The sequence below is a fragment of the Crinia signifera genome, chromosome 19 (genome assembly GCF_055691185.1).
Source record: "Crinia signifera chromosome 19, ASM5569118v1, whole genome shotgun sequence".
Lineage (NCBI taxonomy): Eukaryota > Metazoa > Chordata > Amphibia > Anura > Myobatrachidae > Crinia > Crinia signifera.
The window spans coordinates 82,802,823-82,825,643 of NC_139226.1; the positions used below are offsets into that span (position 1 = coordinate 82,802,823).

Genomic DNA, 22,821 nt, shown 5'->3' on the forward strand with positions numbered 1-22,821 from the left:
TTGTCAGCATATGGTTTTAGAACAAACACTTTTAATTAGCAACATATTGGTTACTGCATATTTGTTTTGTTGAGGAATATACTCTAAACTTCCTTTCATTTTGGGCTGATCATTTTATTACATGCAGAACTAGATGATGTGACCGTTTTTACTAAAGAAATTCTCTCTGTAAATAATGTTTCAATTAAAATATTTCTAATTAAATAATTGCATTTAACATTTCTTGTCTCCTGCATGCTTTAAGAAATATATAGTTAATTATTTTTACTTACTGTGTGTTTCTGCTACATGACTGGAAAAGGAGCTGTCTGAAGACATTGGTTCTTTAGGTCAATGCCAAAACATCAACACAAGCAAAAGTACCTCGCTCTTCTACTGCTTCCATCTTTACCATCCTTATCATTATGATTGGGAACAGTAAAGCATGAAAAAGTTCCCCCCGCAAATAATAAAAAAAAACATGTCAAACTTTCATATGTCAACCTAGGCAACCGGATCTCGTAGAAATTAGTTGGGTCCCTGGGGGATCTGTAGGTGTATAGTAGCTGGCTGGCTGCATGTTCAATACCCTGATCCTAAACCACTTTATTGCTACATAATGACAATTCCAGGCCCATACAAGGTAAAAAGGCAAGGAAACCCCCAATATACGTGGCGCCTTCAGGCCCTACTGTGCCATTGCTTTCTTCAGTGTGGACATTACATGGCAAGACAATAGTTAACAGATTAGCTATCTAAGTCAACCCTTCATCCTCTTGCTGTAACTCAACGGTTAACTAGCGTTAAGTGCATATGCTGCATTTAACGCTAGTTAACTGGGGGGGGATAAGATTTATTTAAAATGTATTACCAGTGCACCTAACGTGTGCTAGGGACAGCCCGCTGATTAACGCTCGGCACGACTGTCCCCCTTCAATCCCCCAGTAATTAGCAGTGCGGGATAGGAACAGCCTCCTAGGCATAGTTTGCTCGTAAAGCTAGTGTTGTTCTATTCCCACTGCAGGGACAATGATAGCTCTGCTGTGGCTCCAGGCTCCATCGTCTAAACTGATGTGCTGTCTCCAAGAGCGGACATCAGCGGAGGGGGGAGTTTGCTCTCCCACGCTTTGGTGGACAAGATGTTAATATATCTTGTCGATGTCCCTTCCTGCTTTCCCAAGTTATTGAGGCAAAGCAGGAAGTGTTATAGCGGCACGATAAGCGCCACTATAATACATCTACCATATATCAAGTCAGAATGGTTACATGCCAAGTAGCAATACATCTAATCTGTGAAACAAACATTACAACTGCCTTGGTGGTAATTATAAACCCTGAAAAGGTATAGAACCAGTTCATCTGGCCTTACATACAATGCTCATTAAAGAAAAAAGGGTACTTGTTTCCAAGAACGGCACCCACGATTTCCATCGTTTGGGCTCCTAAAAATCTCATCGCATTCCCCTGGAATATTGCGGCATGCGATGCAATTCGATTTTTAATTGTACAAGCACCCATGCCATGAGATGGGTGCTTACAATGAGATGTAACCCCCAGTATCTACGCCGCCCGACTTTTTCATACCCCCACTATCCACGTCGGCGTGGAGTTGATTTTAGATAGTGAGCCCGAAGTGTGGTGAACACACGCGGAATACAAGCCCGAATTACTTTACATGTATTCCGCATTCACTCGCCACGCTTCGGGCTCGTATTCCATGTCCGCTCACCACGCTTCGGGCTCGGTGGCTCGCCACACTATCTAAAATCAGCTCCACGCCGACGTGGATAGTGGGGGTATGAAAAGGTCGGAGGATGCGTACCGCGGCCGCTCGCCACGCTTCGGGATGGAGTGGATACTGGGGGTTACATCTCATTGTAAGCACCCATCACATCTCATGGCATGGGTGCTTGTACAATTAAAAATCGCTTTGCATCCCATTTGCTGGCATGCGATATTTAATTGTACAAGCATCGCATCGCACACCACTAAATAAGGTACACGATGCCATGCGATAGGCACCGTGCTAGGAAACAAGTACCGAAAAAAGAATGGGTTCACTGCAAATTTCCTATGCAGTATTACACTATAATACTTATGGAAGGGATTTTTATAAAAATATTTGTCAGCAAGAAAAAAAAAAAAACCTTTCAATTTGGCATCATCCTAAACCAGCAGCATAGAGAACATTCACAAGTTTCAGATCAACAACTATTCTCTAATATCTTCTTGATTTATAGTTTAGCACTACTATACAGTAGATCTAGCCGTACCTGTTTTATAAAAAAAAGAAGTCCTGAATTTTTATTTTCACTTAACTCGTACCTTTGAACTTTGATATTGGGTGAATTCCACAACAGCAAGCCACACCCCGATTATCATCACTATGGGGGCATGCCCAGTGATCTGTGAGCTGCTAGCCGCGCCCCCAGTCCCTCTGCAATGAATAGATACAGTGCGCATGCAAAATGCTTTTCATAAGCCTGAAAATAATTCTTATTTGTACACAAGTTATTAAATTAAGCAGCGATGCAAAAGTGCAGTGAACCCATAAAAAAATTAGATTATTTTTATTTGTCTACAGCCAGTTTGATGACAGTCATGAAAGGAGAAGAGATTCAGCTTCCCTGGTACTGCTTACTGGCATGTCTGATGTGCGGGTTGGATCTCAGAGCTGGATGACTGCTTGCTCTGATTAATCACATGTTTCAGTGGCTGCTTCTTAAGGTGCCTATACACCAAGCAGATTTGGCCCGATTGCGATGAATTGGGCCGTGAAATCGGCTCAGTTTGATGTCCTCTCGGGTCCAATGCGTGGTCCGTGCGCATCGGACCCAAGCAGGTGGTCGGACCTGCTGGCCATCCAAACACCTGTCCTGGGACCTCCTTCACGTGCAGCGGGGGCAGGCTGCGTGGTCTGGCCAGCTGATGGTGGTGGCGGGGTCCGGGCAGCGGCGGCTGAGAAGCAGCATGGGGTGGGCAGTGGGGTCCCTGCAGTCCAAATGGAACTGAGTAGCGCTACTGTGGTGGTGGCGCGGGAAGCACTGCTGAATTTGAAAACACTGATGCTGATTGGCTGAATCTCAGTGCTACTCGGGGTACTTGTGGAGTATCACGGCTCCCACAACCTTGATCGTATGCTGATCGTATGATAAAAAAATCGCATCGCATCGCATACGATCAAATCGCATGCGATGCGATCGCACCCGATTTTGCACTGAAATGCCTCAAAATGCATTGAAATGTGTAGTAAACATGTGAAATGCCCCCAAATGCCATTTTTCATAGTGTACCACCCCCACTATCAACGTCAACCCGAAGCGTGGCGAGCCCGCGAGGGGCGGCGGTACGCGTCCTACGACCTTTTCATACCCCCACTATCCACGTCGGCGTGGAGTTGAGAATAGAAAGTGTGGCGAGCGCAGCGAGCCCGAAGCGTGGCGACCCCCGCGGGCTCGCCACACTTTCAATTCTCAACTCCACGCCGACGTGGATAGTGGGGGTATGAAAAGGTCGTAGGACGCGTACCGCTACGCTTAGGGTTGGCGTTGATATTGGGGGTGGTACACAGTGAAAAATGACAGTTGGGGGCCAATTAACATGTTTCATACTCATTTTGATGCATTTAAGATCAAAAACGTATGCCATCGCATCGCATCGTATGCCATCGTATGCCACTACATATGGCATACGATGCCATACGATGGGAGCCGTGATACTCCACAAGTACCCTACTCAGTTCCCATCCACTGCACGGACCCGCTGACTTAATGCCCAGCACCGCAGGGACCCGCTGCCCGCCCCATACCCCATGGACCCCCTGACGCTGCCGGGGGTCTTTCAAGGGCAAACTGGTCCGACTTGTTTTAAGGACTTGTACAAAGAGTTGTTTCTTATTATTGTACTTGTATTATCCGCTTTATAATGTTGAACTGACTGAAAGGTGTGGGCACCTTTAGTACAATTACCCTTTAGTGACTAAAATATTGTCTTTACTAGTCTTAAGGGCGAAAGTTTATGCTTATGCAATTCTAAAAAGTTTTGTAAAGGGAAAATGTTTTTCATTTATTGGACCCTTATAGGCTTTTAACCTCTTTGATGGTATGGCCAGAAATTTCTCAGGCTGCGCTGCAGGAGCAGACTCCCTCGAGAAATTCCCGGGCATGCTACTGTGAAAAACCACTGTTAACCACTGGCGCACCACCATCCCTCTGATTCTCCCAACCCGTTGCTGATCCGCCGCAGTTTGGGTAGGATCAGGGCCACTTGTGGCGGGTCGGCCACTCCTGTGTTCGGGCGTCCAAAACACAGGAATGCCCGAACTGTCTAAGCACCTGAGCACTCCAAAACCACCGCCTCCCCCCCCCCCCCCCCGAAGCAGCTTAGAACTTCTCTAAGCATCCGCAAACAGACAAAGCCGGCAACAGCAGCTCCAGGGGAGCTGCAGAAGGCAACGGCTGCCCCTTCTGTGGTGAGTACTTCTGGGGAAGGCCAAACCTGCCCTGGTAGGTTTGTCCTGCCCTAGGAAAACCCACCACTCAAGGGGTAAAGGATCCACTTAAGGGAGTCGGTTTATTGTTTTGTATTCAATGACATTGAGAGGGGGGAGCGGGTACTTTTTTACCTGGCCCGGTCTCATGGAGGTGCCACAACCCCCTCCCCTGCGGCAGAGACTGGGCAGTGGGAGTAGAGAGCAGAGGCTGCTGCAGCAGCACAGCCTCACTTCTCCACTCAGCACACACTGCTCGGTGCCGTGTGCTGAAGAGAGGAAGCTTCAGCAACAGTTTTTTACTGCGTCCCGCCGGTGCTTTCAGCATCCCTGGAGGTATACATAAAGTCATAAGCTTTCCAATAACATATCACAATGCATGAAAACAACAGAAATAGCATTGTCCCTTATGACAGCACCCTTAAGGGGTCATCCTATTGGAGCCATCTTCGAACTTAGATTGTCCCTAAAGATGATAAGGTAGTGTGCAAAGTTTGAAGATTAGTAATACTCTATTTATATAATAGTTACACTAAAAAAAAAAAATGCTTTCTTTTATACATTGGAAAAAAAATGCTCTTTGCATTGTATATTTTGCCTGATTCTGCATCAGGCATATTTGGACCATTTTTGTGGTGGAAAATGGCGATCCTGCACCTACTTTTGCATGCAGGGGGGCTGCCTTAGATATGCAATTGCATCACATTTCTACATTGTGATTGTATTTGTGCAATGTGGTCACTAGAATGCTTTTTGTATTATGTAATGGGCAATAAAATGCCTTCTGTATTTGACACGCAAAAAGGTAGTGTGGAACATCTTTATGGGAACAGTTCTAATAACCAAAATGGGGTCCCTCTCCGGCCACATTACCTTAGTGTAATCTCTTGTTCAGTCCATCTCTTTCACTGTCTGAAATAGGTTTAGAACCAAGTACAACTTTAAGAAAATATGTTTTTATTTAAAGAATAATATGCAATAGGGCAAACACTTTGTACAATAAATTACTGAAACTTAGAAGTGCTTATAGAAATGCTTAATACTGGCACAGAGAATGACCAAATAATACTGGAGGTGGGTTGTTTTCCCCATATAATAAATAAAACCTTCGTCCCCACCTGATTCTTTTAATGCACATAGGGCCTGATTCATGTTTATTTGTAAAGCATAAATAAGCAACTGGGCAATACCATGTTGAACTGCAGGTGGGGCAGATGTAATTTGCAGAGATTTGGGTCGGTTATAATTTTTTGGTGAGTAAATACTGGCTGCTTTTGCAAGTAGCCTACAAATGTTTGAGAGATTTATTTTTACACTTCAATTTATATTTCAGTTTAAATACACCCACCCAAATCTAACTCTCTGCATGTTACATCTACCCCACCTGCAGTACACATGGTTTTGTCCAGTCGCTTTCTTTTTTCCTTTACTTCCAGACATGAATCAGGCCCGTATTTCAGAACATAGAGATTGTAATCATTTCAACTGCACAGGTGTAATTTGAGCTACTATCACAATTGCTTCTTTGGAAGCAGCAGTGCTGGCACTCTATCGTAATGCAGCAGAAGGTGTCTATACATAGTATCAGATCTCTCTCCCACCATTGGGCTGGTTATGTTGCAGAGGCCAGGACATCTCCATCCTACGACAGAGATCAGTGACATCTTATATCACCCCTTAATGGTGATGCCACACCTCCATTTTCACAAACTGTGATGTCACTGCCTCCTCCCCATTACCTGCTTGCAGCAGACTATAAATCACAGTCTGCTGCCGCCCTGCTTCTGAAGTCACAGGACCAGAACTGGTCCAACGCACATCTGTCCTTTGTGCATGATAGCAACTGCCCCTGGATGACCCCCCCATTGCCTGTAATATAAGAAGGATAACCTGTTTTGAAAATGGAAAAAAAAAATCAGGCAAAGGAGTGAAATGATATAATTCATTCCACATGCTGAAAACAAGACTGTAAAATAGAAGCCTGTAGCTAGACACGCTGTACAAAACACTCCTCAGCAAATAAGGTTTACGAATATGGTGATGCTTCATCTGCTGTGAAATTACTAGCCTGAATCACAAAAGCATGAGTCACACTTTCTCTGTTGACAAATATATGCCAGACCTTAATCTTATATGATATAGCTATATACTGCCACAGCATCTACAGCTGTCATCTTGCTGTGGCTTTTTGTGGAGACGAGCACAAAAATACGCCATCTATTAACAGACTCCCTATTAACAGACAAGCTGGGCAGATGCTCTGTGGTAAAGTGCAAATACAAAAAAATAAACTTGTATCCCTAATTGTATTTAGTAATTGAAAGAAAAAAACACCTGTACATCATTAGGAAAGAGTTCTGTGAACATAATTAAAGTATTATGTTCCTGTAGTAATCATATGCTTTACAACATGATGTTTGTCGAGCCCAGTTTGGCGGTAAAACTTTTTATCACACAAGTTGCATTCAAAAGGCTTTTTTCTTGTGTGGACTAACTGGTGCCGCAGGAGGTACACATTGTGACTGAAGCTCTTGTCACAGTCTTCACAGGCAAATGGCCTTTTTCCTTTGTGGGTCTTCTTATGCTTGTACAGACTGGACTGATATCTGTAGGTCTTTGGACACTGGTCACAAGAGAACGGTCTTTCACTGGTGTGTGTTGCCTGATGTAATGTGAGCGAAGTCATTCCGAGAAACCACTCACCGCATTCCACACACTTATATGCCTGGCCCTCCTGATGCGCATGTCTGGAGCAGCTCACGGCTTTGTCAGTCGGAGAACCTGATGAGATGAAAAATCAAAATATATATATCATATCTTTTGAAGTTACAATCTCACAGCATCAGATGGAAAGGAGCCTTAAATCATTGCGTGTGCTATTGTGGGACCCCTTCCACAATTTATCAGTCTTTGGGCCAGATGCACTAAGCTTCAAAGTGATAAAGTGGAGAGTGATAAACAGCCAGCCATTCAGCCCCTACCTGTCATGTCACAGACTGTGTTTAAAAAAAAAAAAAAAAAAAATAAGTAACCTGCACCAGGCTGGTTATAAAGGAGTTTATATTACCCAAACATAATGCATATCCATTAAAGAAGAGTTAAGGGCTATTAAACAGTTTTATTGTTGCTGTTATTAGTAATTATTAATATTGTCATTAGAAATATATTGAGGAATAGTTACTTTGCAGTATGTAAATGTAAGATTTTGTACCTCAGTTATTTAAAAAAATATGTTTATTATTTCTTATATTCTGTGAAGAAATGAGAATGGTGTGATGTATTGCATACTGATCACATCAGATACAAATTGGGAAGTAGTAATGGATTGAAGACACAGAGCACACAGAATAGGGTAGAGTCTGTTCCCACATTTATATTTGGGAAAAGCAGCGAGTGATTAACGGAGGAATACTTTCTAGAAATCTCTGTTTCTAGAGGCTCTCTAGCGGTCCTTTTTAACAAAGTGCATGCATTGATCCTTATTTTCTAAAATCTTTTCTGTCTGATCTATCTGATGGGAACAAAAACCTGGAAGGTGGAACGAGGGCTGTATAAGCACAAGTGTATTTAAGAGACTGTGAATTGGGCTGTTACAATAAAGTTTAGTGAAAATGACTAGGCATAGAAGGAGGGGTTAATGCAGGGCGGGAAGCCCCCACCAATGGGTGGCCTGGGGGGCAGCACCCCAGGTCATGGGTATATAGGCTGAGGTAGCAAGGGTTACACTCCTCTTTGAGTTTTGATCTGCAGGAGATCTGTGACCCAAAGGATAAGTACCCCTCTAGCTGTAACTGTTGTTAACATGACTGGCAGGCCTAAGAGAAGTGCCCCGCCGCCACGCTGGCTGGCGGACGCCGCGCGCCCGCTCAGCCATGTCCCTGGTCGTGGGGAGAAGGGTGCTGGAAGGCCCGCGGTGACAGTGGTGGGGGGCGGGGGGTCGCGGCCTGTATCTCCCAATGCTGATGGCAGCGGTGAGACAGGCGAGCTTTCCCCCCTCCCTGCTCGCGCTGCGAGCGCTGACAGCTTACCTGAAGGTAGCGGGGCGGGCGAGTTAAGCCTCGGTGCGGGCGGTGGTGCTGGGCTTGCAGCCGCGTCATCGGGAGGCGGAGGGGCGGGGGACACGCGCTCCCCCCTCGCGCGCGTTCACGGCGGTGAAGCGCCAATGAGGGTTTTAGATGAGGGAACCCTGGTGGGATCCACGGGGCAGCCCGCGGCGTCTCAGCCAGGGAGGGCAGTGCTGGCGGTGGGAGACGGTGAAAGCGCCGCTCCCAACGCTGTCCTTGGTGCGCAGTTGGGAGACAATGGGCTTATAGCGCCCTCTGCTGACTCCCAGCTGCAAGCGCCGGTTAGTGATGTTGAAGCTCCCTCTGCTGGTGAGCACAGGCAAGCAGGGGCACAGACACAGGGATTTGTGCCCAATGAGGCAGGGGGGGCAGGTTTAAGCACCCCTGGGGAAAGGGGCAGTCAGGAAGGAATGGGGGGAGGAGAGAGCCACTCTGGTGGCAGGTCAACCCCCTATATAGTTATCACTGGGGGACCTGTATCTGGGAGAGCCATGGACGAGGGATCTCGGACATGGCATAGACAGGGTTATGAGGCCGGGCGGCCCTATGGACCAGGGGCGGCTCGCCCCCCGGCCGGGGAGCGAGTTTATGAGCAGGACATGGTGGGTTTAAGAGGTCAGCCGCCTCACGGCTTCTTGACACCATGGGTGCCGGGGTATGGGGCCCAACCGCAGCACAGTTTTACACCGAGCCCTCATTTTAATACGGCAGCAGGGGGCTCGTCCCATCACCCACCCCAACAATTTCTTTTAGGTCAGCAGGGGCAGGGTCAGTGGCCCAATCAGGCTCAGGCATTCGGGAGTCACGGCGGGCCCCAGTATCCTTATTGGAGCTCGGGGCCCGGCCACGCCTTTAATTACGGCATCCCATCGTACAACCCCTTCATCCCGCAGGGAGCCTATGGGTTCCCGGGCTACCAAATGCAACCATACGGGGGGTGGGTGCCACCGCCGCGGGATTACTTTACAGCGGGCCCCGGTCTCCCCCTTAGGCAAAGCGAATTAGGGGTAGATAGGCCTAGACATAGCGTTTCCGCTGCTGCATCACGCGCATCGGAAGGCGTCGCTGGGGTTGTTGATATTGCAGTGCCAGCGTCCATGCGTGTAATTGATGACCCTCCCTCTATTGCAGCCACTGTATCACGGCCAATTACATCAGCGATTTTGTCGGAAGAGGTGCCACGGGAAAGTACTGCGTCAACACCAACACCGCAGTCGACTTCGGGGGAGGCTACGCCAGCTGTCCAAGCAACCACGAAAGAGAGTGAGGCATCTGGCGCAAAGAAAAGTTCCGTGCAGGAAGTGGAGGCCGAGGGAAAGGGAGATTCGTCACAGAAGGAAGATGATGAAGAGGAGGCATCTTCTTCTGGTGAGTCCGGGTCCTCAGCCTCTTCAGGCGATAGCGATGGGTCAGGCGCTGCGAAGCGGCCGCGTAAGTTAGCGAAGCTAGTCGCAAAGCAGGTAGCAAAAGAGGTACGCGGGAAGAAGCGCAGGAGGAAATCTAGCCCCTTAGCAGCGCAAACAATTGTGGGGGAAGCATCGCACTGCTCTAACACGGCTGTAGCTCGAGGGCTCAGGAAGGGAGTTAGGGAAAAAATTCGCAAAGGTAAATTTGTCGACTTTTTTACCATTACAACAGAAATGAAGAAAGAGTTCGACAAGGTTAAAAAGGCTACGCCCAACGGCGAAGCAGCCTTTAAGGGTTTCCATAATTGGTTGAGAGGTTTTCTGGCATTTTCATCATGTTACCTCACGCTTAGACCCACAGAATATTTGAATGTGATTAGGTATTTACACCTCATAAACGAGACGTTCATGAGTTATAAAGGTCCGGCGTGGAGGGAATATGATGAGAAATTCCGGCTTTGTCACGAAGGTACCCCCATCATGCCCATGGGATCAAAGCATGTTGAGATTTGGTGGGAGGTGATAGGGAAAAGTCAGCCAATGACAGAGGCCTCCGGGAAGAAGTCCTTTCAAGGGGGAAAAGCGTCGGGAAAATCAGGGGGGAGAGGGCGTTGTTTTGCATACAACGACGGAAAATGTGACAGGGGGGCCAAGTGCCGTTTCAAGCACGAGTGTAAAATATGTGGGGCAGGTCACCCCGCCAAATCCTGCAAAGGGGGCAACAAGTCGGGAGACACCGGGGAGGGAATGTCTAGCTCTAAATAAGGCCGAATCCCCCATAGTTGTACATCAGTTGGCTCGTTATTTGAAAGAGTACCCCAATAAGTTAGATGCTGAATTTTTGTTGGAGGGTTTCGTTTATGGTTTCCCATTACCCATTCCAAAAAGTTTTTTCACTTCCACAAATAGGAATCTGAAGTCGTCCAGGGAGTTGCCGGATGTGGTTAGGGCAAAGGTGTTAAACGAAGTCAAGCTGGGCAGGATGGAGGGACCTTTCGAGGTACCCCCTATACCGGGTCTGTGCATATCACCCCTAGGCGTGGTGCCCAAAAAGACTCCAGGCAAGTTTCGCCTGATACAGCACCTGTCCTACCCACCTGGCAATTCCGTCAACGATGCCATTCCCGAGGAGTTGGCAAGCGTTCGATACCAGTTATTTGACGAAGTTCTAAGTTTGGTTAAAAGTTTTGGTCCAGGGGCGCTTATGGCCAAATTAGACATAGAATCTGCGTTTCGGTTGCTCCCACTGCACCCCGATTCGTTCAGATTCATGGGCTTTAAGCTTGAAGGGGCCTATTACATTGACAAATGCCTCCCCATGGGTTGTTCTATTTCTTGTTCATTTTTTGAAAGATTTAGTACATTCCTTCAGTGGTGCATTCAAAGTGAGGCTGACTCCAGAGGGGTAGCTCACTATCTGGATGATTTCCTTATAGTAGGACCAGCGGGTAGGGCAACATGTGGGGAGACATTGCGAGTCGCGTTACGGGTTTTCAGTTCGTTGGGAGTTCCCATAGCCCACGACAAAACAGAGGGACCCGTAACGGTCCTGTCATACTTGGGTATCGAAATCGATACCGGGGAGGGTTGCTGCAGGCTGCCAGCGGACAAGGTGCACAAGCTCCAGGAGCTTATCGTGGATTGCGGGAAAAGAAAAAGGGTTCAGCTGAGGACCGTTCAGTCCCTGCTGGGTTCTTTTAATTTTGCTTGTAGGGTAATACCTATGGGCAGGGTGTTCTGCAGGAAATTGGAGAGGGCCACAGCTGGGGTTAAGGACCCGCACCATACAATCCGCTTAGGAAAAGAAATTAAAGATGACTTGAGGACATGGTATGAATTCTTGATGAGTTTTAATCATTGCCTAATATGGCAGTCCGAAGCAGCTTCAAACTGGGATTTGCAGCTGTTTACAGACGCTGCAGGGTCATCAGGCTTTGGTGCCTTCTTTCAAGGGGAATGGTGTTGTGGGAAGTGGCCGCAATCTTGGTTTGATCGGGGGTTTACAGTAAACATGTTATTACTGGAACTTTTCCCCATTATAGTCGCAGTGGAGCTATGGTCAGGCCAGCTCGCAAACAGAAACATAATCTTCTGGTGCGATAATTTAGGGGTGGTCCATTCTGTAAACAATCAAAGGGCAACATCACCGGAAGCGTTGAGATTGTTGAGGCACCTTGTCCTTATTTGCTTGAAAAACAATATCAATTTCAGGGCTAAGCATGTGCCAGGTGTGGAGAATGAAGTGGCAGATGCTTTATCTAGATTCCAGTTCGCCAGGTTCCGCGAATTAGCACCAACAGCAGCCGAGACCGGCCTAAGTTGTCCAAATTCTGTCTGGCAGGTGGTAGAGCCGGCATGACAGAATTGGCATTTCGGTCTTTGGCGCCAGCTACTCGTAGGGCATACGGAAAAGCCTGGGAAGATTGGCGTAGATATCAGCAGCAACCGGAGGCTAGGGGTAAGTCTGTTGACGACTGCCTCCTGGCTTTTGTATGGGAAAATTATAATAGAGGCCGGTCCAAGTCGGCTATGGCGGCGACATTGGCTGGAATAGCTTTTCATTGCCGTCTATTTAACATGACGGATCCAACAAAGTCATTCATTCTCGGTAAAGCGATGAAGGGTTGGTCACGAGTTCAGCCGGGTCAACCCGATAATAGGCGCCCCTTGGACGAGGTTAAGTTAGGAGAACTATTGCAAGTGTTGGCATCAGTGGCAGACAATGGATCGGAGATAGCACTTTTTAAGGTGGCTTTCGCCTGGGCCTTCCACGGCGCATTTAGGGTTAGCGAGCTAACAGCGCGTAACAAGAGAGTACACTCGGGCATACTTTGGGACGACGTGGTGGTTAGCAAGGAGCAGGTGCTATGCAGGCTGAGGAGGTCTAAAACAGACCAACAAGGCAGGGGCACCTGGATCACGCTGAGACCGCACCCAAACAAGAGCATTTGTCCAGTTACTCTAGCGGGCGCATATGTAGAAGTGAGACAATGTATGGCCGCGCAATTTTTAGCGCATGCAGACGGGTCTCCGCTAACGAAATTTCAATTCGCTGCGGTCATGAAGAAGGGAGTAGCTGCGATAGGGCTAAGGCCTGAGGAGTTCGGAACGCATTCGTTCAGAATTGGCGCAGCTACGTCAGCAGCGGTGGCGGGCTTGCCACAGAGCGCAATCAAAGCCGTGGGCAGGTGGAAATCCGATAGTTTTAAGAAATACGTTAGAATTGATATGCTTTAAGTGTATAGTATAAGTATAAGTTAGCTATAGTTAAGTATAGTATGCGCCTGTTGCGCGGGTCCAAAAACGTTACGTTTACAAACGGTTGGGGAACGATTAGCGTTCCGCAATCGTCGGTGTGGAGTGAATTTTTTATTTTTCCTCTAAGAGGTGCTTAATTCAATCTGGCCCCACAATAAGAAGCCCTCTAGAGGTTTTTGAGTTTTTCACCTCCACTTGGACCCCAGTCAAACTCCAGTTAATTATTACCATAGAGCATAAGTAGAGATACTAACCAATAGGTTTTGCTTCCTTTACAGCCCCTCCCCCTCCCTTTGGCCCCACAGGGGTAGTTTGGTTTGTAGGGCACTCATATGTTTTCTGGGCGGAAAGAAATACCCTAGCCAGAACCTCGCCAGTGCTAGCGTATGCGAAATCTGTGCGGTGGTTAGGCGTCAGAGGCATGTTGTGGAAGGACTTACTTGGGTTTCTAGAGAAGAAAGCTAGTGGAGTTTGCAAGCCGGATATATTGGTCATACACCTGGGTGGCAATGACTTAGCTAAAACTACAGGCATAGCCTTAAGGATTAAGATGGAGAAAGATCTGTTGGCTTTGTTGCATAGATGGAGCGGCTTGAGGCTGTTGTGGTCGGACATTGTCCCTCGTTTTTGTTGGAGAGGCGCTAAAAACCCAGAGGCAATTGAAAGGGCTAGGAAGAAGTTAAACCACGCCTTAACCAGATTTGTTGTAAGGCAAGGGGGAGTGGGAGTGAGACACCCAGAGATTGTAAAGGAGAACCCAGGCATGTACAGGCCAGATGGGGTGCACCTTTCTGAAGAGGGTATGGCGGTGTTTCTGAGTGATATTTTTAAACAGTTAATTTAGTTTGGGCTTGTTAGTTTTTATAGGGGATGGCGGGGCATTGGCACCCGGTGGTCCTTGACAGTAGAGGGTGCCACTGCTGTGGCGGGACAGCACCCTCGACCAGGATTCTAGAAGGGTGTCAGGTGGTCCCTGCGTGGTATTACCCCTCTCCTTGCCAGGAGGGCGGACGGGCCTCGACTCAGCGCGGTGGGGCGACGAACATTTAGGCGGATATGTTCGCGTCAGGCCTTAGAGGCGGGGGGATGTCCACGCAGGGCGGGCTGTGCCTTTGGTAAGGGGTGTTTAGGAGATTGGGAGCGACCTGGTCGTTGCCCGGGGTTACACCCCTGAACGGTCTCTGGTCTCAGGTGCCTGGTCTTTGCCATCCCCTTTTATCAGGGGTCATACCAGTTACTTAAATAAATAAGTATGACCGTTTAAACTAAGCTATCGGTGTCGCGTCTTTATTTTTAGATAAGTGTGTCCGTGTGAAGTTATTTCTAGGCCGTTTATGTAGATATAGTAGTACAAGCAACATATTCACTAGGCTACTTAGGTGGAACGAGGGCTGTATAAGCACAAGTGTATTTAAGAGACTGTGAATTGGGCTGTTACAATAAAGTTTAGTGAAAATGACTAGGCATAGAAGGAGGGGTTAATGCAGGGCGGGAAGCCCCCACCAATGGGTGGCCTGGGGGGCAGCACCCCAGGTCATGGGTATATAGGCTGAGGTAGCAAGGGTTACACTCCTCTTTGAGTTTTGATCCCCACCCTCCCTATCCCTTATTCATAAAGGCTCTTGCCTTATCAAATTTGATTCAATTGGCTATATTCTTAATAGGCGGGACAGCACCCTCGACCAGGATTCTAGAAGGGTGTCAGGTGGTCCCTGCGTGGTATTACCCCTCTCCTTGCCAGGAGGGCGGACGGGCCTCGACTCAGCGCGGTGGGGCGACGAACATTTAGGCGGATATGTTCGCGTCAGGCCTTAGAGGCGGGGGGATGTCCACGCAGGGCGGGCTGTGCCTTTGGTAAGGGGTGTTTAGGAGATTGGGAGCGACCTGGTCGTTGCCCGGGGTTACACCCCTGAACGGTCTCTGGTCTCAGGTGCCTGGTCTTTGCCATCCCCTTTTATCAGGGGTCATACCAGTTACTTAAATAAATAAGTATGACCGTTTAAACTAAGCTATCGGTGTCGCGTCTTTATTTTTAGATAAGTGTGTCCGTGTGAAGTTATTTCTAGGCCGTTTATGTAGATATAGTAGTACAAGCAACATATTCACTAGGCTACTTAATGTATGGGAGCATATGACAATCAAAAAATTGTTCCCAAACACTTGAAAACAGACGCAGCTGATCAGACAGACAAATTGTTTAATCATTCTGATATAACAATTTATCAAAGCATATATTTTTTTTTCTGTTTTCCTGCATTTGGTAGGAAATTTTTGATGGTCATATGCTCCCATACATTTCCAGGTTTTTGTTCCCACCAGATAGATCAGACAGAAAATCTGTACATGTGTACACACCTTTAGCTGCGTCAGGCAAAGATGTATATTAGTTGCAACATGGTGTGGCTAGAACGCACTAGGAGACTGTGCTTATTCATTTTATATGTGATGCTTATAAATTTGTCTACAATGTAGCAGCATCAGCAGTTTCATTCCAATACAATTTCCATTTTGCTTTGTATATAGAATTTAGGGGTAGATGTTTTAAAAAGTGATAAGAGAAGTGAAGTGAGCCAGAGGAGAACTGGCCAATGGTAACCAATCAGCTACTCTGTATAATTTTATATTATGCAAATTATAGATGTTACATCAGTACTGATTGGTTGCCAAGGGCCACTTCTCCTCTGACTCACTTCTCCTCCCTTATCACTGCTTCATACATCTACCCCTCATTCACACATAGTAGCGGAGTGACGGTCAACTGGCCAAACAGTTAATGTAAAGCTGTGGACACACGGTACGATTACGGTTTGATTCGATTTTGACTATACAATTTTGCTAACTGCCCTTTAGATGTACTTTAGATTTAGACTATCTTGCAATTTGGCCCTAGCCGAGATAGTCAAGATAGACTTGGCTGCACAGTATTTTTATTAGAGATGTGCGGCGGCCACTTTTTCGGGTTTTGGTTTTGGATCTGGATCTCCCTTCGTGTTTTGGATCTGGATTGGTTTTGGCAAAACCACCCTTGTGGGTTTTGGTTTTGGATCTGGATTTTTATGAAAAAATGCTAAAAATGTCTAAAATAACAGAATTTGGGCCTGTTTTTGCCCCTAAAGTATTATTAACCTCAATAACATTAGTTTCCACTCATTTCTAGTCAATTTTGATCACTTCACAGCTTACAAAATTGTTTTAATTTACTGTAGTTGGACCAAAAGGGTATACCGAGGTAGCTGGATGACTAAGCTAAGCGACAGCAGTCGGCATCACATACATGTGGACCTTACACTTCCAACCTGGCAGAGCGGCACTGCAGGGGCAGACAGGGTGGCAGTTTAATAAACTATCCCAAAAAAAGAGAGCTGCTCCAAACAACAAATACAAAGAGGTATCGGCCTTGTCATGACTGGTAGTAGCAGCTTCAGCACTCCCACTATTTCCTCCTCCATCATCCTCCAAAAATGTGTTTTTATTTTATTTATTACTTTTATTTTTTTTCTTACTTTACACTGGACACAGCCTGTCACACTGGACACAGCCCCTTGGACACTGGACACTGCCCCTGGACACTGCCCCTGGACACTGGACACAGCCTGTCACCCTGGACACAGCCCCTGGACAATGGACACAGCCTCTGGACACAGCTCCTGTACACTGGACATAGCCGTCACACTGGACACAGCCATCACACTGGACACAGCCCCTGGACAATGGACACAGCCGTCACACTGGACACAGCCTCTGGACACCGCCCCTGGACACAGCTCCTGTACACTGGACAATGGATATATGTCACGCTGGACACTGGATATATGCCGTCACACAATGGTTAGATGTCACACTGGCCACTGGATATATGTCGTCACACTGGACACAGGATATATGTCGTCACACTGGACACAGGATATATGTCGTCACACTGGACACTGGATATATGTCGTCACAGTGGACACAGGATATATGTCGTCACACTGCACACAGGATATATGTCGTCACACTGGACACAGGATATATGTCGTCACACTGGACACTGGATATATGTCGTCACAGTGGACACAGGATATATGTCGTCACACTGGACAATGGATATATGTCACGCTGGACACAGGATATAGGTCGTCACACTGGACACAGGATATGTTGTCAGTCGTCACACAGGATAGGACACAGGATATATGTCGTGAGTGACTCGTGACACTGGACAATGGATAAGATATAGGCCGTCACACTGGACACAGCCCCTTGTATTACTGCAGCCCCTGTACACAGTGTACTACTCAGCAGCACTGCAGCCCCTGCGTGTGAGCACTGCAGCACTGAGTTAGTTAGTTAAATCACAAAAAACACAGGGTTCAGGGCTAAATAAATCACAACACAGGGCTTAGGGCTAAATAAATCACAACAGGGCATGGGCCACAGGACAGCCCCTGGACAGTGGACACTGCAGCCCCTGCGTGTGAGCACTGCAGCACCTAGTTAGTTAAATCACACTACAGGGCTCAGGCCTATAAACAGTCACTGACTCTCAAGTCTACAACACAGGGCAGTGAGGGCACAAGGCAGGTCACAGAGCACAGCACAGGGCAGTGAGGGCACAGGGCAGGTCACGGAGCACAGCACAGGGCAGTGAGGGCACAGGGCAGGTCACGGAGCACAGCACGGAGCACATGGCACGGAGCACAGCACGGAGCACAGCACAGGGCAGTGAGGGCACAGGTCAGGTCACGGAGCACATAGCACAGAGCACTGCACGGAGCACACGGAGCTTCCCAACCACCCTCTTCCCTCTCCAAGATTGGAGTGAAGATGGCGGGGCGCGCGTGCGTCTTTTATAAGATCCCGCTCCCGTGAGAATCCGACAGCGCGATGATGACGTTCGGCCTCGTTATTGGTCCGGAATTCAGGCGGGAACTTCCGAGCCGGCTCGGATCTGGCCCGGATTCCCGATATTCGGATCTGTCGGATCTCGGGAATCCGGACCCGCTCATCTCTAATTTTTATCTATTCGATACTGATTAAACGGGGGGCAAGCATAGAGATCGAATCTGCTTTGAATGTAGCTGAATACTGGATCAAGTCCCTCACTCAGGGCCTTATTTTGGTTCACTCTTTCTGACAAAATCCTTCTTAGATGGACAAAACTATGTGCATTGCAGGGGGGCAGATGTAAAATGTGCAGAGAGAATTAGATTTGGGTGAGTTATTTTGTTTCTGTGAAGGGAAAATACTGGCTGCTTTATTTTTACACTGCAATATAGATCTCACTTTGAAGTAAAACCCCACCCAAATCTAATTATATCTGCACAAGTTACATCTGCCCCACCTGCAGTGCACATGGTTTTGTCCATCTAAGAAGGATTTTGTCAGAAAGAGTGAACTAAAATAAGGCCCTCAGTTGGGAGATGTGATCCCTCTGTAGAGGAGTCATGATCCCATAGAGAAATTGTGCATTTGTGTGGTTGTGGACATTTAAAATGGACACCAATAACGCAATTTTGACTGAACGTTCATTAGTATTTAATACCCAAGCTTTATGTACACAACTAAAAGTATCTTGAGTAGCATTTAAGAAAACAAACATATTGTGCTACACGTCATTTAGGAAGCTTGATAACAAATTCTTATTTTAATTTTTATTTTCGGGAATAGTAAAGTGGTTCATATTATTGGACCAATTCAGACTTGCTCACTGTGTGTGTGTGTGTATTTGGAGCCCAGCAAGCAGGTAAACGCCGCCAGGCCGAGCTCCTTCTCCCCGCCCCTGTGCACGGCTGTGAATGCGTTCACGGCTGTACACAGGGGGGGGGGGGGGGGGGATTGCTCACCATCTAATAATTTTCCCCCTGCTGACATCAGCGGCCCTCCCTCCAAATGGCCATGCAACGCCAACGGTTTACGGCAGTGGTTCTCAACCTCAGTCCTCAAGTACCCCCAAAAGTTCGCGTTTTCCAACTCTTCACACAGAATCACAGGTGAAATAATTAGCTCCACCTGTGATCTTTTAAAATCGGAAGGACTGCAAATTCGGGGCCCTGAGTATGGGTCTGGATCGAGCCCTACTGTATGCCTCTTGACAAACCTGTCTTGTGTGCACCAGAAACATGTAAATACTGTATGTTCTGGAATGTTCTAGAAATCAATATCCCATCATGACTGTCTTGTAATCTGATGGGACTGACATGCTATGGAATTCTATCCTTATGTATCCCTCCTAGTATCCCTATAGATTGTAAGCTTGCGAGCAGGGCCCTCCTACCTCTATGGTGTTCCCATGGGTGCGACCACGGCTGCTGTGTGCAAATGGCTGGCAAACAATCAATGGTACTTGTTTCCTAGCACAGCGCCTGCGATTTTGATTGTATCCATCGCGTCCAAAAAAAAACACGTCAATCGCATCGCATGCACCAAATCGCATGCAATGCGATCAACGCGATCGATGCGATTTTTACATCGGAACCAATGTAAAATGGTCCCTGAGACCCGACTACATTGGGCCCAATGCAAAATGCCCCCCAGACCCCAATTTTCATTGTATACCCACCCTGATGGGTCAAATGCCCCCCCCCATTGTTAACGCCACCCCATAATGAACGCCAACCCGAAGCATGGCGAGCGCAGCGAGTCCGCAAGGGGCGGTGGTACGTGTCCTCCGACCTTTTCATACCCCCACTATCCACGTCGGCGTGGAGTTGATTTTATATAGTGTGGCGAGTGCAGTGAGCCCCGCGAGGGGACGCGCATTACTTCACAGGTATTACGCATCCCCTCGCGAGGCTCGCTGCGTTCGCCACGCTTCAGGCTCGGTGGCTCACTGCGCTCGCCACACTATATAAAATCAACTCCATGCCAACGTGGATAGTGGGGGGTATGAAAAGGTCGGAGGACGCGTACCGCCGCCCCTTGAGGGCTCGCTGCTCGCCACGCTTCGGGTTGGCGTTCATCGTGGGGTGGCGTTAACAATAGGGGGGGGGGCATTTCACATGTAAAATACCCATAAGGGTGGGTATACAATGAAAAATCGGGTCCATTGGCCCATTTAACATTGTTCCCTATGTAAAATCGCGTCCATCGCATCGGTCGCATCGCATGCCTTAACTTAAGGCATGCGATGGACGCGATTTTTTAATTGTCGGGGAAAAGGCTAAAAATAGCCCTGAAATCGCGTCGGTCGCGTCCATCGCATACCTTAAGTTAAGGAATGCGATCACCTGCGACGGGCGCTGTGCTAGGAAACAAGTACCCAATCAATTTGCACCAGGCATCTAATGCTGCATAGCACACTGAGGTTAGATGTATGAGGACACATCTGTAGGTAATTAAACATGTATTTTGTTCATCTAGAAGAAAAAAATTCTTTACAGTCAGAGCAGTCAAACTTTGGAACTCTCTTCCTGGAGAAGTGGTGTTGGCAGACACTATAAATAAGTTTAAAATAAGGTTGGATAAACATTTATTGGTTAAAAACATCCATGGGTACAAATAAGTAACATAATATGTCTTTAAAATATCAGAACATACTATACAACAAGGGATAAGCCACTATAAACATAGGTTGAACTAGATGGACGCAAGTCTTTATTCAGCCTCATCTACTATGTAACTATGGGCCTTATTCTAGTTCACTCTTTCTGACAAAATCCTTCTTCGATGGACAAAACCATGTGCACTGCAGGGGGGGCAGATCTAAAATGTGCAAAGCTTAAGATTTGGGTGAGTTATTTTGTTTCTGTGCAGAATAAATACTGGCTGCTTTATTTTTACACTGCAATATATATCTCACTTTGAAGTAAAACCCCACCCAAATCTAATTATCTCTGCACAAGTAACATCTGCCCCACCTGCAGTGCACATGGGCCCTTATTCTGATCGGTGCGGCCGGATCCGAATATGCGGCCAGCACCATGCGTCCTAAACCCCGCCTTCCATACGGATCGCCAACTCCGTCCGTACGCGGTAAGAAGCTGTCCAAACGGACCGCACGTGTATTTATCATGAATACACCTCCTCCATCTCAGGGAACCTCCACCATCATTCGATGGTCGCAGAACATCGAATGCAGGGCCGAGTGGTCCGCCAGCTCCCGCAACCTCAGACCACACTGGCATTTCTCCGTGCAAAAGCAGGGATCTGGGCGGGCAGCTGACATCCGGCAATGTCATATGCCCGCCCCCTACACGTGCGTAACGGCCGCATTACCATACGCACGCCCAGCGTTTTCATGGGAACGCCCATGAAACGCGGGGCGTATGCATATGGTAATGTGCCCAAACAGCCCTTCACACCCCTCTCCACCCCCTGTTCGTAGTGTACACATTTCATGCGGAATGTTGCCGTGCGTCCACCTCGCACATGCGCAGAGACGCCTCTGCACATGCGCAGACACAAAACATCGGCGGCATGGTTTTGTCCATCTAAGAAGGATTTTGTCAGAAAGAGTGAACTAGAATAAGGCCCTATGTAACTATGTAGGAGAAATATATAACCATTCTTACCTGTTGGCTCCTTCTGCTCTATATGTTCACCGTCTTCTTCTTCTTCCTTCACAATTACACACTCTGTAATATGGTAAAAAAATATAGTAAGCAAACTTTATAATAATCATAAAGAAAAATCAAGTGCTACTCATGCGTACTGTATATAGCAGCTTTCCATATCATTGCATTGTGCAATGCTCCATATTTACACAGCCTTACTGACTACTGCATAAAGTGTATTCTATTATCAATAATTAGGAAACTATTATAGGCAGAGGTGGGCCGATTCAGAGTTGCATGTCAGTCCATTTAGTGTTTGTTAGTACTGCGCAGCTCAGTAGCCTTTAATAGTACATATCTATGGGCGATTCCACATCATACACCTCTCTGTAGTAACTACACTTGCAGATGAATAGGCAGTAACAGCGAGTAAACAAATAAACTGTGATATTCGTTCTATGCAGAGTTCAGCATACGCAGAGATTAATCCCATCTCAGACTTACCTCTTGGGTACTGATGGTGGCTTTTTCTACAAGCACACAGATGGGGCAGTGCAGCAGCATAGATGCACGCAGCTCAGTTTACTGGCAAATATGCAAGTGTAATCAATCCGACATCTTTTCATGTCAGATTGAGATTGCTGGAAACATGGCTAAAACCTTTAGGTGTTGGCTGTGTTTCCGTCAAAAGCAGGTGGATTAGTGGCTATTCTGCCAATCAATCTGGAAAAAAAACAGCGAATAGATCGGAACCCCTTCCGACCTATTGTCAAAAACTGCCGTCTTTTCAGTAAGACGGCAGTTTCGTCATCAAATGAATATACGCCACAGTCTGTATGTAACATACGAGTTAACTGTGACAAAACGTACAGTACCTAAGTTAGTGTACTAAAGTAATCTTTAAAGTATAATCCTATCCCTTATGTGAACATTTGATATGATATTCCTGCACCACTGTCCTTTCACATAGAGCCCTACTTTTGTTTTAATCAAATGATTTGTTTTGTTATGAAAAGTTAAACATATGCATAAACAAGACAGTACATCAGCAATGTATACATTACAGAAGAGAATACTGGCAAAGACCTTATAAAATACATCTTACAAATACATGCAAATTTGGGCAAGCACAACATATTGTTACCTATATA

The 22,821-nt window shown here is 47.0% G+C and overlaps 1 protein-coding gene across 4 annotated transcripts in view; it reads right to left on the reverse strand.

Annotated features, from left to right (window-relative positions):
- Positions 1–5,408: 5,408 nt before the first annotated feature.
- LOC146042675 (uncharacterized) overlaps positions 5,409–22,821 on the reverse strand; it is a 77,094-nt gene continuing 59,681 nt past the window's right edge. For all 4 annotated transcript variants that reach the window (XM_083162796.1, XM_083162797.1, XM_083162794.1 and 1 more), the window contains 2 exons: positions 21,689–21,751; positions 5,409–7,249 (listed from right to left, as the gene is read on the reverse strand). In XM_083162796.1, the coding sequence (XP_083018922.1) occupies positions 6,846–7,249; positions 21,689–21,751 (467 nt within the window). In that variant the 3' untranslated portion in view covers positions 5,409–6,845. The remainder of the gene's footprint in view (positions 7,250–21,688; positions 21,752–22,821) is intronic.